Source organism: Tachysurus vachellii, chromosome 8 (genome assembly GCF_030014155.1).
Source record: "Tachysurus vachellii isolate PV-2020 chromosome 8, HZAU_Pvac_v1, whole genome shotgun sequence".
NCBI classification, from domain to species: domain Eukaryota; kingdom Metazoa; phylum Chordata; class Actinopteri; order Siluriformes; family Bagridae; genus Tachysurus; species Tachysurus vachellii.
The window spans coordinates 22,274,031-22,290,488 of record NC_083467.1 but is presented as its reverse complement, the minus strand read 5'-3'; the positions used below and the strand labels follow the sequence as shown (position 1 = coordinate 22,290,488).

The following is a 16,458-nucleotide window of genomic DNA, read 5'->3' as shown; positions in this document are numbered from 1 at the left end:
TATCCTTCTAGCCTTGACATCTTAATGTATTCCTTTGTTGTACTCTTGAATACTGTCCACAGCTATAAATACGGTTGAGTTATTCAAGTTTGACTGAATCGTTCTTTGCATTTTACAGGAGAATGTTTTCTCTCTCGTAGCACTGAACAATGAGGCACTTGAATATGGCTCGTCATTACATCACACACAGACTCAATCGCTTAGCATCTTCGGTGGCCGAACTCTTTTATTCAGTGCTTCACTCGAATCAATCTAATTTAAATGCACCCTTTATATGCCTTATTTCTCATCTTGATCATTACAAATGAGTTAGGTTAGGTTAGGTTAGGTTAGGTCAACTTTATTATCCCTGAAGAGCAATTTGTTTCACAGCCAGCAGAATCCATACAATCCCAAACACACAACAACAAACAGTACAGAGGAAAAAAAGTATTTAAAAACCCAATAGCAACTGGTACAAAATAATTTTTAAATCTATTTGTCCTGCAAAGCGGTAAAGAATATCTACGTGAAGAAGGTAACAACATAAAAAGATTCTGCAAGGGATGGCTGGAATCTCTTAACATTAACTCGGCCTTCCTCAGAGTCCTTGCTTTATACAAACTGTTTAAATCAATCAGGTTGGTGCCGACAATCTTACCACACACTTTAACAATACCCTGAAGTCTATTTCTATTTTTCAGATTAAGCGATCCATACCAACACACAAATGTAAAAGTAATAACTGACTCACTAAAACAAGAATAAAACATCTTCATAAAAGTGCTATCCACTTTAAAACCAGAGTTTCCGTAAAAAATACATACGCTGGTGGGCTTTTTTTTACAAACAGCATCCACATGAGCCCCAAAAGTCAAATTATCATCTATTATAGTACCAAGATATTTAAAGAGATATTTATTTAGAGTTTTTTCAGTAGTTACAAATGAGTTGCAATTAAATGCACATTAGTAAAGTCAAAACTGTTCATATTGTTTTGATCTCTCACACATTTGCTAACAGCAGCATTATGGGCACAGTAACAGTAGCACATTGATGTCAATGAGAAAAAGCCATTTATCACATTTATGTGGTTTGAGGTAGAGCTGGAGCAGGGCTATGGCCCTCTCACAAACAGCACACTTGTGGCTTCACAATCCTTGCTGAGGCATACCATGAGGTCAGGGAGTGTCGTATTTTTTGTTTTAGACTGTAACACTATGAGCCCTTACTGCACCCACATCAACATGGACTCAGCAATTTATGAAATCACACCAGGTCATCGGGTTAAGAGCAATGTGAGGTAGATGTAGCACCCTGTTGTCAGCAAGCAGCATTACGGTAATTGCTTTGACTTTAATGCTGGAATAATTGGAATAATTACTGAAATCCAGTGTGGTCAGCGTCATTTATGTCATCTGTAGCCTGCCTGGACATTATGTAATGCAATTTGTTCTTGTTCTTGTGCAATTTGTTCTAATGAAATAATCTTGCCTTTTCTTTGTCTTCAAACAGAAACCCAAGTTTTCATCGATCATCTGTTTGTAGGCATTGTCTCTTTTTTTCTTGTTTAATTGTATAATGACTAGATGAACAGTGAGCCATCACAAAAGAACCCTGCTGAATTTAAAGTGCAATTTTAAGTTTTGTTTGAGGTTTTTATTTGTTCTTAACAAAAGAAATGGTCACAAAATAGCTTTACACACATCTGAGTAGAAATTTAAGACCTCAAACACAAGCCAGAAAAGACGATACCAAAATAAAAGACATGATGGTGAAAACTTGGCATTAAGACAAATAACACTGTGTGTGTTGAATACCGAGGATGTTTCATATCAGCATCATAGTCTATATGCTTACAACAACAGTTCTTTGGTATACGTATGCAGTGACTGGATTAGATTATCCTTGCAGGATTGCTGAGTCTTAGAGATTGTCCCTGGTGCTCGTTTTTATACCCTAGTCTCCCCGAATCTCTCGCACAGTCTATTTTCTCTTGTTAATAAGAAGGACCATGTTTATTTTTCAAATTCTTGGTACTGGGAAATGTGGAGGGGCATCCAAAGGATAAGACCCATATATGTGAGTTTATCAAACATGATTGAGGCCACCAGAGTGTCTAAACGAAGAAAACAATACTGGGAAACAGGATGTGTTTGCTTTTGAAACTGACTTTCTTTCATCCTGTCACTGGTACCTGTAGGGTTCGGAGACACAAATAATAGTGATGAAGAAGAATTTGTTCTGTAGCCCCACTCAAGATCCCCGGAGACCATGATCTCTCTCTCTCTCTCTCTCTCTCTCTCTCTCTCTCTCTCATTCTTACTTTCTTTCTTTGCCCCCTTTCTTTGTTTGAAGCTTGTAACAGTTTTGTGTTTGCTCCCATTTGTAACAGAGTTTTGTATTTAAGGTCTCTTTTTGGTTTCTCACTCTTTAGACTCACAGGAAAGCTATTATAGATTCAAAAGGAGCTGAAGCAGTTTGTGTGTGCAGCGTGTGGGAAAAAAACTGCTGCTGCTGAGACTGTTCCCACATTTGCAAATATAGATTTCATTAGTGGCAAAGTATTAAGATTGCTTTTAAAGCCACAGTGCAGAACAGAACAATACAGAACAGAGAGCAGCAGAACTTACCAGCACAATATGTGGCCTTCAGTTCCTGTTTGTCATTTTAACATAAAACTGCTTAAATAATTCTAATAACACATGAATTCTACATGAAGTGCTTTAGTGAATACAAAGCAACATACAAGCATGCAGCAAATTGAACTGCACGTAGCAAGCAAATGAAATGTTTTAGAATAGCTCAGAGAAAGCCCAGACCTCTCGACCCACTGCAAAAATAACTGTGAATCTTAGCAAGTGAGAATATCTTGAATACTGTTAAAATGATTAAACTTTTCTTATGAGATATTGATTATAGAAATCTTAAATTAGTAAGTCTATTTTTTAGCCATTTTATTAATGTAACGTATAAAAAGAAAAGAGAGAGTTTTCAGATAAGTCATGTGAGTTTCTTATCCGGATCTTTTTTTTTTTTTTTTTTTTTAATATATTTGGGGCAGTGGTGGCTCATGTGGTTAAGGCTCTGGGTTGTTGATCAGAGGATCAGGGTTCAAGCCCAGCACTGCCAAGCTGCCTCTGTTAGGCTCTTAAGCAAGACTGTTAACCCTCTCTGCTCTAGGGGTGCTGTATCATGACTGACCCTGTGCTCCCACCCCAACCTCCAAAGTAGGGATATGTGAAGAAAGAATTTCACTGTGCTCTAATGCATATTTGACAAAATAAAGGATTCTTATAAAACTTGAATGCATAAATAATACATAAGACAATCAGAAACAAAAAAGACAATTTGAAAGTGTGTACATAATATATAAATAATAATACTCTGTTTCTATACTTCTAAAACTTTCTAAAACTGCTTTGAGACAATGTTTATTGTTAAAAGTGCTATACAAAAAGATATAATATACAAAAGACGACATTTGTAATAGAGACATTCTGTTCACAGTGTAGGTGGAAGCTCATTCGTCCACTGAAGCAGCAAGATCTTGTTTTACAACAAACTTTTTTAGAGCTCAAATACAGACAAGTTTGAAGTGAAACTCCTGAGTCGGTGAACAGGATGTTGATGATGATCTTTCTGCAAAAGAAAGGAAATGAATTGACCACTGGGAAGGGGTCATGTGAGAAACCTTAAGGAAATTATTAACCTGGTGAGCAGCAGAAATATGAATGCTCTAGAGAGGATATGGCATATATGAGATATAATCAAGTCTGGATATTACTTGGGTTTATATAAGAAAGGTCATATTCTACTGATGTCATGAAGAACATCTGGTTTAGTGCAGTATGGTACTGATAAGATAAGACACGGCACCTGATAACAGAGCCTAGTGATTTTGTATAAAGTGAAAATAAATGTTGAGCAAAAACTGACCCATGAGGCACTCTATTAGTAAGACTGTAAGGTGATGACACTGAACCTGTCCATGCTATCTGCTAGAACCTTCTAGACATGACAAGAACCAGGCCAGACCATAACTGTCATGCCTACCATGGACAATTCCCTGCCAGAGCTCCAACATATTTTTGAACATCTTCCTTGGTTTTTCCACTGGGTACCCTTTTTTTTGTAAATTAGCTTCCCTTTGTTTTGTGGTTTGCTTTGGTGGATTAGTGTTTAATATTGTGAGTAGACTGTGTGGGTGTTGAGTTCTCATTGCTGTATCCTTGTCTTGCTCTCAGTTCTGGTTTTGTGATAGCCTTGTGATTCTTGTCCTGAATTTTTGTTTGTTTTGCATCCAGCTCTTAATCATTACAGAGCATTGTGAATTGTGATTTAACAACATTAACGGCAAATATATACATATACAAGTTTAATAGTTTAATGCAAAACGTAGATGAACTGGAGACTATACTTTCCCTCCTGTATCCTTACAATACAGTCTTTTTATTGTTCTCAGTCTTTCCCAATAGATTCAATTATCTATTAAATAAATAGAAGGAATGTGGCACATTTCCAACTCTGTAGAGATCCGGTGGTGAAAAAAAAATCCAAAAGGTTTGATGTAAGGCATGTTGCAGACAGCAGAGATGGAACTGGTTGGTGAAAGCCAGCATTGTTAATCAGGGAACACTGATAAATACCCTGAGAACACTGTGCGCACAGTAAAGCACAGTGGTGTCGGTATCATTTTATGGGGATGCTTTTCAATAGAAGCATCAGAATTGAGGGCAGTCTGAATGGAGCCAAATACCTGTTACAACTGATTAGACAGCTGAGACTGGGGTAAAGATTTACTTTCCAGCTGGCAGAGCTTGGGCAATTTTGCTAACAAGAATAAAACTGGAGGTACAATCTGGCATTCAAATTAGCAAATACAAATGTAAATAATTCCTGTATTTTTCTGGTAAACTTCTTTATGTTGACATACCCTCTTCTGAGAAGGCTTTCTATTAGATTTTGGAGCCTGGCTGTGGGTATTTGTGCTGATTCAGCTACAAGAGCATTAGTGAGGTCAGACCCCGATGTCGGTTGAGGAGGATCGGGGCATACGTTCATCCCAAATGTATTCAATGAGTCGTTTGAGATCAGGGCTCAGTGCAGAACAGTGATGTACTTCCACTTCAGCTTTAACTCACAGTGTTTTCAAGGAGCTCGATTTGTGCATTGTCATGCTGGAACAGGTTTTGCCTGTTAGCTTCAGTTACGGGAAACTGCAACGCTACAACATACAAAGACATTCTATATTATTGTTTGTTTCCTTTTCACTTTGTGGCAACAGTCCTGTGGGAGTAGCACACATGGATTAGATGGTCAGGTGTCTACATACTTTTGTCCATAAATTGTATATCAACCTCAATCTGAACCTTGACACCATTACTGACCAAATAACTGCAGTGGGTAAAAACAAATAAACTCTCATAGCAACACATTATTATAAATGGCAAAATAAACGTTTTTCCTTCTCAAGCATTTCTAAAGTGAAGAACGAGGCATGTTTATGTGTGTAGTGAAGTTAGTGGGACATTATTCTGGTTCCTATCATCTGGCACTGTTGTCCTATCTGGGCCAGAGAGGTTTGTGTGATTGATGATGCAATTATTGGGCCAGTTACCCATTCTGTGTTTTTTCTTCCTTTTAGCTATGACTTTTCTGCTTTAGCTTTTCTGTAATACAACTGCAAAAAATTTGTAAAACCGAAAGTACATGACAAATCACCGCAGTACAAATGAGCATTGATCTGATGAAATGCCATTTGTTAACATTCACAGCTGATGTGGGTTGTGTTCAGCGTGAATTTGTGTGTAATTTTTCTACTCAGATGAAGCTAAAGTCAGCTCTGGTTTCTTGCTCACACACTGACTATCTGAGCGCCACGCTGTGCGCTGTGGCACAAATGTATTTCATGACAATCTGTTGCTGAGAAAACATCAAGCTTTTCCGCAGTGGAAGTGTGAAGAGGCCGTGTCTCCCGTCTGAGCCACTGAACAGATTGCTCTGTCTGTATCCTCACACTCATTCGTTAAAGAGCAAAGCTCTGTTATATACAAACATACACTGCAATGGGTGACATGCCAGAAATAATTTCTGCATCTTTCTTAGAGCCTGGGAATTTACATATATACAAATCAGGCATGTGTACATTTTGCATTTTCATGTCATCATAGCTGCCTAATCTGGTCCCACAATATTAAATATCATCATATCATAATGTTGCTTTTACAAGCCAGTTTTTTTTCCTCTTTCTTTTTCAGTCAACAGCCATTGATCAAATAAATAGTGTAGCTGTATAACCAGAGTCACTGTATCAGCCTCAAGAATACACTCTGGCACCATTAAGTTATTTATTATTATTAACAAATAGATAATAGATGTGGAACATCTAGAACTCTGTAGAGATCCAGAGGAGACCGGTGATAGGATATATTTTAGAGTGAAACAACAGTAGTGAGGAGTGTGTGCCCTGCAATGGGTTGGCACTCCGTCCAGGGTGTATCCTGCCTTGATGCCTGATGACACCTGAGATAGGCACAGGCTCCCCGTGACCCGAGGTGGTTCGGATAAGCGGTAGAAAATTAATGAATGAATGACAACAGTAGTGAGATGAAAGTAAATGCTAACGAAACAACAACAAAAAAATCTGTTTGCTGCAGAACAGTGTCCATACAGTGAAGCATGGTGGTGGCTGCATTGTGCTTTGGGAACACTTTTCAGAATTGAGGACATTGCTTGGGCAATTTTGGGTTCTGGTTTCTGGCTTCTTCATTGAGAAAGAACCATTGAAGGACTTTTGTTTCATTGAACAACATTAGATTTCATGAACTAAGAAATTAGGCTCAATCCACAGCCACTTCTGTGACAGCGTCGACACCCAGCGCATGTGGCAGGGCATCCAGGTGACTGTTAACTGTAGGTCAACTTCATATGCTTTGTAACAGCGATGCCTTCCTTCCTTCCTTCCTGTGCCTCAAACCTAGTGTGGAACATCGTTGCGGACCATCCCGCCTCCAAACATCCAGGTGCTCTGTCTAACCATTGCCACACTATCATACACTCTAATGAATGTAAAGGAAGAAAAAGGGTTAGTAGAGTTAACTCATGGAAGTCTGCTGGACCAGACAACTTTACTGGCAGTGTGCTCAGGGAATGTGCAGAACAACTAGCAGATTTCTTCACTGACAATTTTAGGCATGTAGGAACAACAGTACTGCTCAGGGAAATGAATAAGACCTCTATTATCTCTATGCCTAAGAAGTCTACAGTGTTCTGCCTCAATGACTATTGTCCTGTCGCACACTCATCGTTATGAAGTGCTTTTAGAGGCTCGTCATGAGGCACATCAAGACCCTGCTGCCACCTTCTAGACTGGCTGCAGTTTGCATATTGTCCAAACTGCTCCACAGGCGATGCCATCACCATGACCATCCCACCTCTGCACTTGGACAGAAACATTAGATCCTGGACTTAGATCCTGCAACTACATCCTGGACTTCCTGACAGGGAGACATCAATACCACCAATCTGAGCACTCAAGGCTGTGTGCTCAGCCCACTGCTGTTTAGCCAACCCATGACTGTGTAGCAATGCACAGCTTGAATCATGTTATCAAGTTTGCAGATGACACGGCCGATGTGTGTCTCATCAGCAAGAACTGCGAGTCAGCATACAGAGAGGAGGTGAAAAAGCTAACAGCCTGGGGTAGAGCCAACAATCTGTCTCTGAATGTTGACAAAACAAAAGAGATGGTTGTCGACTTCAGAAGAACACGGACTGGCCACTCTCCTCTGAACATTGATGGATCCTCCCCATCTCCCTCAACCTATCCTGTGCATGTTTTACAGACAAACCTTCAAGAGCATCCTGAGCAGATGCATCCCTTCCTGTTTTGGGAATTGCACCATCTGAGATAGCAAGAACCTACAGTGGATAGTGAGAATGTCTGGGAAGATAATCAGAGTCTCCCCATACACCCATTCACCAGAGATGGGGGACTTGAGTCGTATGACTTGACTCGAGTCAGACTTAAGTCGCAAATTTGAGACCTGAGACTTGCTCAGTGTTGTATAAAGTACTAGAAAGCAATACTTGAGTAAAAGTACAAGTATCGTACTAGAAAAAGACTTTGGTAGAAGTGAAAGTTACCTTTTAGAATATTACTCAAGTAAAAGTCCTAAAGTATCTGATATTTACTGTACTTAAGTATCAAAAGTAATTTTCTGATATTTAATGTGCTTAAGTATTTGAAATAAAAGTAAAAAGTAAAATTTCAGTGATTTTCGGTAGGCATAAGAGCAGGGGCGGTTCTAGGATTTCATCTTTAGGGGGTTTTAGCCCTCAGTGAGAATTTAAAACAAGAAGAGTTTTATATTATATATTATATGACTACATAGTAAGCCAAAAGTTATGGTATTATTTAATGGCAAACATGGACACCAAAATTTTATGCATGATGTAATGATGCCGGTCTTGAATCAAATCAGTTCATGTATGTGTGCATTCTCTACAAACAGTGTGTCCATATTCACAAGACAAAGACCAAATCAATAAATGTTATTTTTATTTAGTATTGAATGGATTGTTTGCATTAATATTTTGTTTGTGCTACAACTCTGGTAATAAGAATAGTGAAATTTCACTGCTTTTGGTTGCCGTATTTGCGGCTTTTCTTCTGATTTTAGTTTGTAGTAACGAGTAACGATGAAATATAACGGAGTAAAAGTGTACATTTTATCTAGGAAATGTAGTGGAGTAAAAGTGAAAGTTGACATAAATTTAAATAGCGAAGTAAAGTACAGATACGTGACATTTCTACTTAAGTACAGTAACGAAGTATTTGTACTCCGTTACATTACAACACTGGACTTGCTTGACAAATATTAAAAAAGACTCGACTTGACTTTGACTTGACATTCATGACTTGAGACTTGACACGGACTTGAGATAAATGACTCAGAGATGGGGGACTCGAGTCATATGACTTGACTCGAGTCAGACTTAAGTCGCAAATTTGAGACTTGAGACTTGCTTGACAAATATTAAAAAAAAGACTCGACTTGACTTTGACTTGACATTCATGACTTGAGACTTGTGACTTGCAAATGTGTGACTTACTCCCACCTCTGCCATTCACCCTTCAGCTGTCTGGGAAAAGTCACCGAAGTATTCTGGCCCTTACAACCAGACTGTAACAGTTTCTTTTCTCAAGCCAATAGACTCCAGCAACCAGAACTGAATTAAATGGAAAAACACACACACACACACTCATTCATTATACATCAACATTTAAAGCAACACTCATATAAACACTGTTTACACTGTGTTTTACACCTCACTTCAAAACTGATTTTGCTTCAATGCTTTGTCTATTTAATTAACTCACTTCAATGCAGTCTCTGCTATCAACTGATAATTGCTGCTATCAACTGATGCTTCTTTATGTTGACATATGTTTACACGAATCCTCTTATTGTTTACATCCTCTTACTTGCACAATGGTGAATTACAGACAGGATAACTTACTTTTCAGTACTTAGCTATGTGTTTGATGGACCTTTGTGTCATTTTACGCTGCACTATGGTCTCTGAGAAACATTGTTTATTTCACTATATACTGCATCAGATATTATAAGGTTGAAATGACAATAAAAGCTTCTTGACTTGACTTTTTACATAAACAGTAGCTAGCATGTTGACAAGAATTCTCCAGTAATATATTTGTAATTATATGGTGACTTTATGTGCCACACTAAAGTCTGCACCCTAATTTTTAAATTAGAAATTCTGTTTTTGGGCTACTGTATTTTATGATTTTAGCATTTTTATATATCAAATTAACTTTCTAACAAAAAAAAACAAAACAATGATACAGTATAATCTTGTATATACTACAAAAACTGAATGAAGGCTTTGGCACATAAAATACATTCTTTTTGAAGACTTCTTTGGTATATAGCATTTCTTTACATGTGAATAAATAAAATGGTACATTTGAGTCTTTACTTTCACAATTATGAAGGATGAAAAGTTTATGGTTTTAAAGTCACAGAACTGCCAGGGGAAAACTGATTATTTGTACAGTCAATCATCTTACTTTAGATCACTATTATCTAAAAAAAAATAATAATAAAAAAAATAAAATGACAATGAATTACAATCTGAGTTTATAATATAATGTTAAGGTTAGTTGCTTGTACACTTCTACTGCAGGTTTTTTGTTTGTTTGTTTGTTCATAATGCACCTTAAAATACATTTGGCTTCTTTGCTGATTAATACTTCCACAATTTTATTTCAGTTTATAGATTATAAAGCAAACCAATACTACATTCACATGGACACACAAAATTGGGTTCAGAAGTCTGGGATCACATTAAAAATTTATTTTTTTTATTTATTTAAAAATAAAAGATTTTTAAAATTATGAAATATTTAACACAAAGAAAGTAAATATTCAAGATCTTGAATATTTAATATTTCAAATTCTGCACTTTTTCTAGGTTTCTGTTTAAGTCTTGTCTGTAAGAACTAATATTCACTGTCAGTCATGTTTTTTTTAACAAACTTTTTAAACATATTTGGTTTTACTTCAAATGTGTTCAAATTGAATGTATTTATCTATCTGTTATAGTGTTAGAAGTTGCCCATTGCGGCATGTGAGTCGTACGTTAGCACCTGATAATCTTTTTAATGTGCTAATCATTTATGGAAATGGGAATATTCCTCTTCTATAAAAGAGCCATTGTTAATCACACAGCAGTGTGGCTCTGTCTTTGTGCTTCCTAAGCAGGATGTGTAATAAAAACAGGTGAAATTCCTGCCTTGTCACTTAGTTAATTTAAACCCAGACACACAGATAATGGAAATGCGTAATGTGAATTAACACGTGTGAACGTTGCCACTGTGTCGCTCTGTTATTGTGAAGCCCCTGACCTGTTAAACACATTCCACTTTAGAGACAGAAAAGAGGTGTTAATTCCTACTGCAGAACCCCAGGGATGAGGATGCTCCAGCTGAGGAGGTGTGTGTGTGTGTAGGTTTGTGTGTGTGTAGGTGTGTAGGTGTGTGTGTGTGTAGGTGTGTGTGGTTTAGATTTACTAAACTCTGCTCATGGAAGTCAGTTTGTAGGTTTTAAAAATGAGCGCTTCTAACATTACAAGGAGACATCTTCTAAACCCACTTGCCATTTTCTCCGTGTGTGTGTTTGTGTGTGTGTTTGTGTGTTTGTTTGTTATAGATAGATAGACAGACAGACAGACAGACAGACAGACAGAGACAGACAGACAGACAGACAGACAGACAGACAGACAGACAGACAGACAGACAGATAGACAGACAGATAGATAGATAGATAGATAGATAGATAGATAGATAGATAGATAGATAGATTCTTTTTTTGTAATCCCAAAGGGTTCAACAAAATTTACTGCCAGACCTTGTTTCATAAAATGGGTAAAAAAGTCTAAAAATAAATTTAAAGAGTATAAACTTTAACATATGTGATGCGATAAAATATTATTTAGTTGAAAACTAAAGTAAACAGTTGAGATATTGCACTTAACATATTGCACATGTGAACATTTTATTATAATTTTAGAAGTTAAGTTTTAATGCACATTCAATGTCTTCTGTACAGATTTGTGGATGGGAATAAAACAAACAAACAAACAAACAAACAAACAAACAAATAAATAAATATAAGCTACGAGTCTATGAAATGTGTAAACGTGAGTGTGTGTAGTTCTGAACACTCGGTGATGGAGTTTTTTTTGGTGTTCAATTCTCAAGATGACCAGAATTATTTGGAAAATACAACAATACTTTATAGTCAGTAAATGTATCTGGGTATTTTGTGTGTGTGTGTGTGTGTGTGTGTACAGCTGCAGCAGTGGCGTGACCAGCAGGAAGAGGTGGCTCAGATGGAAGCAGCTGTAGCAGCACGCTGGCAGGAGGAGGAGAAGGAAAGACAGAGAGAGGAGCAGGAGAGAGAACATGGCAGGAGGACCAGACAGAAACAACAAGTATAAATACACACACAATCTCCTCTTTTAAACACCAGGGTTCTTTTATAAAAGGCTCTTACGGTATATAGGAAGAGTTTTGCATGGCTCCATTTAATTTCTATATCTTTCATCTCTCCTGTGGTCTCTCAGTTATTAATATTTTAACTCCATTTTATATTACAGCTTTAAATCTGTGATGGTACAGTTTTGATTCTGAATTTGCTGATGATGATAATTCTTCAAGACGGTGTCTATTATGAGAAATAGCAAGATTCATGTTAGGTCATTTTATCTTGTTTTCTTATCTGTAGCTTATAGTAACTCAGGGAGAAATTCTGAAGTGTACAATATTGAATACTTTGACCTTTTGAACAAGTGAGGCCATTATGAATCATTTAGATAGGGATTCATTTGGAATTGAAATCTCACTCAAGATATTAACTATAAACCGTAACATTCTAAATTATGATGTTAAGCAGAACGACATAAAACTCAGAGATGGAGGGGACAACATTTACTTCTACATTTAACCTTTAGATTTAGCATTTACATATAGATGTTTGTCTTTATATTAAAGCTTTATAATGTAATTTTTAAGCTAATAATCGAAGTCAAAATATTAGAATGACCTCATATATATATATATATATATATATATATATATATATATATATATATATATATATATATATATATATATATAAATGTCAAATAGAACAGAGTATTGCTACAGTCTAGACTGAGGTCTGTTTTGAAGCAGTGAGCTTTGGTGTACTATTTTATTCATATGACTAAATCTTTAACGCTATCGTTATCCCACATATGGTAGACTGACTTATGTAAACTCTAATACTGATTCCATCATAAGCAATTATGTCAGTTGTGGCTGTTCTTATTATCTCTCACTGTACACCAACATGGAGAGTAGCTGAAAGACATTGTACTATATTGTGTATGTACACTATTTCACCATTACTTAACACAGAAGCACTTTTGATTGCAGGGAGATCCATCTCACCCCATGTTGCTGGGAAAGTAGTGGCATTCGTTATTATTTATAAATTTATTGTGATCGTGGGTTTGTTTGTTCTGGCACATTCTTCATTTAATTTTTATTTGCAGTGTTTGGAGTTCTATAGCAATCGTGCTTGCCTACTCAGCCAATGAGGCCGACGAGCGAGATGTTTGTTGTGTAAATAAGAGGCTACATGAATGGTGTGTGTGTGTGTGTGTGTGTGTGCTTTATCGGGTCTATTTGGAGGCATCTTTTCCTAGGATCCACCAGCAAACTTACTATAATTAATTTGCAGGAGATAATTGCATCAGAATCTCAGGTTATCACTTTGTATACATGCGACGGTTAAATTTTGTTTGTACAGATCTTTTAACTATATACATTGTCTCAAAGCAGCTTTAGAGAACATAAGAAACAATACAAAAAGTTTCATATTATACAAAGATTATTATAATACAAAAATTCAAGATTAATATTAGACATATTTAAATGAACTTTTTCAGACATTTAACCCTGGTGTAAACTTTGACTCTGTTTGGATTCATTCCTGTTTACAATAATAAGTAGAAATAAATCCTACAAAAAAATTGTTTATGGGACATCATGCTAAGGAAATTCTGCGATATAAAGGAAAGGATATATAAAGGATATATAAATTTTTACATACCATGAAAAAACAGCTACTACTACCACTACCACTCAAAGCTACTATAACTAGTACTACAATCTATCCCTACTACCTCCTACTAGTACTACGACTAGAATCTTGTGTATGCAAAGAATATATATGATTATATCGATATTATTGCATTTTATTACCACTACCATTACTACAACCACTAGTACAAGACTATATAACTACTACAGTACTACTACTGCTTCAACTTCTATTACTAATCATTATCATAACAAAAAGGACAAATATATTTGCCAATCTTTTGATAACTGTAGAAAACTTTGCCACTGGTTATCAACACTATATACTCAAGATGTTGTGAATAGAGATCTGAAAATTACTGGCATATTTCTGTCCAGAAGTTAAGGTTGATGTGAGAAAAATATCTTCCAGGTATGTTTTGACTGATGGTTAAAAACATCTCATGTTTGCAGAAGCGTAACAAACTCATTGCTCATTATCAATATTGTTTTACTATTGAGCCATCAGCTCCGAGCCAATTCTGGCCTCATTAACTTGATTAATGTGTTACATTCTGAGTGTGTGTGTGTGTTTGTGCGCATGTGTGTGTGATGGTGTCTTTTAACCTCCCATATTTCTGTTGGAGTCTGTGATGTAATATTGCTAACCTCACTTTCTTCCACCCCATTTTGCTTATTGAGATCATGAGTTCTGGGCTTCACACTGACTGATGATGATGGTGGTTGGGCTGTAATGGATTGTTTATGTACGAACAAGATAACTGTATTTACTGTACATTACTGTACATCAACTGTTAGTGGTGTATGTATGTATATATATATATATATATATATATATATATATATATATATATATATATATATATATATAGTTTTTTTTATATAACACTATATCACTGACACACAGTTGATGTGAATACAGCCGATTATCTTCTTCTTGAAGATATACGTTCTTAAAGTTGATGTGCTCTAGGTAGGAAAAATGGGCAACAGAGAATCTGAGTGACTTTGGAGCAAGTTATGATGGTTAGAAGACTGGGTTGGTTGGAGCATCTCCAAAGCAGCAGATCTTGTGTGGTGTTCCTGGTATATACAGTGGTTGGTGTCTACAAAAAGTGGTCCAAGAAAGGACAAGTATTGGTGACAGGGTCATGGGCACCCAAAGCTCCCTAATGCATGTTGGGAGCAAAGGCTATTCTGTATGGTCCAGTCTGACAGAAGAGATACTATAGAACAAAATCTGAAAAGTGCCAAAGTCACCTCTTCATAGCAACGTCCTGGTCCTCTTTCAGCAGGACAATACTGCAAACATTGTACAGAAATTGTTTAAGGAACATGACAAAGAGTTCATGGTGCTGCTTCCAATTTCTCCAGCTTTCAATCTGATCAAGTTAAAATGTCCAATCCAAGGAGACCCCACCTCATGACTTATATTATTTATGGCTACTAACTGTTGTCTGATACCACATCACACTTTCAGAGGTCTTGTGGAGTCCATGCTTCAGTGGTTCCGAGATGTTTTTAGGGTGAGAATACAAAATATCAGTCAGGTGGCTTTAATGTTGACTTAATGTCACCTTTGCATTCTCCTTTCACACACCATAAAACATTATAATTCATACACAAACCCCATTGTCGTTCTTCTGTAACAATCAATAACTGCAGGGCAAAGATATCAGAGCGTCTTTGCCTTCTTTTCCTCCAGGCAAGATTGTTTAATTATATACACAGAAGTTAATTAGTTTAGCCGCTACATCAAAAAGTTTGGAAATGAATTTAAAAAAAAAAAAAGTGCTACGTGAGAGTGAATACATGCTTGAGCTCTGTGTTCCAGGTGCAAGAGTTTCACGAGAAGCAGCGGAGGAGGAGAGCGGAGTGGAGGTGCAGAGAGGAGACAAAACTGGCTCAGCTCAGGAGAGAAATGGAAGAACAGACGAGGAGAGATAGAGAAAGGTAGGACAAATAAAGCAAAGAAGTTAGAGACTTTACCAAGCTGTGCTCACAGAGTGCAAATACATGGAGAAAGCAGACAAATCAACTTAATCATGAAAGTTAGAGTCATTTTTCCAGTACAGATTCAGGCTTGAAGGATCTCTTCCAAGGTACATAGTTCAATTCAATTCAATTCAAGTTTATTTGTATAGCGCTTTTTACAATGGACATTGTCACAAAGCAGCTTTACAGAACATAAACATAAAACAAAAGATAAACATAAGGAGAAGTATAAAGAATTAATATAATAAAAATTCAAGATATATACAGTTCACAGTGTGTATGTATGTATGTATGTGTGTATGTGTATTTGTCCCCAATGAGCAAGTCTGAGGGCTCAGGCAACAGTGGCAAGGAAAAACTCCCTTAGATTGGTAAAGGAAGAAACCTTGAGAGGAACCAGACTCAAGGGGAACCCATCCTCATATGGGTGACACTAGATGGTGTGGTTACAAATATACAAGTATCACAGAGTCCAACTGGAGCCGGTAGATCTGTAGATGTCTCAGGGTTCTCACAGAGTCAGCCTTGTCTCAGTGGAGGTCCAGAAATTTCAACGCACGGAAGACGATCTTAGCATGGGTGTCTCAGCATGGGTAGAAAAAGAGAAGAGAAGAGCAGTGCAGAGGGATTAACATATCTGCTGTTCATAAGAATGTGCAAGTCTAGTGTGATAGTGCACAATATTTATGGGGTGTATTATGTGTACGCCTGACTAAAGAGATCAGTTTTCAATCTACATTTAAACTGTGAAAGTGTGTCTGAGCCCCGAACACCATCAGGAAGACTATTCCAAAGTTTGGGAGCTAAAT

General features: G+C 36.9%; 1 protein-coding gene across 1 annotated transcript in view; it reads left to right on the top strand.

The window, feature by feature from the left end:
• LOC132850386 (coiled-coil domain-containing protein 148-like) overlaps positions 1-16,458 on the top strand; it is an 87,411-nt gene that overhangs the window by 65,990 nt on the left and 4,963 nt on the right. The window contains exons 11-12 of the mRNA XM_060876930.1: positions 11,860-12,000; positions 15,489-15,607. Of these exons, the coding sequence (XP_060732913.1) occupies positions 11,860-12,000; positions 15,489-15,607 (260 nt within the window). The remainder of the gene's footprint in view (positions 1-11,859; positions 12,001-15,488; positions 15,608-16,458) is intronic.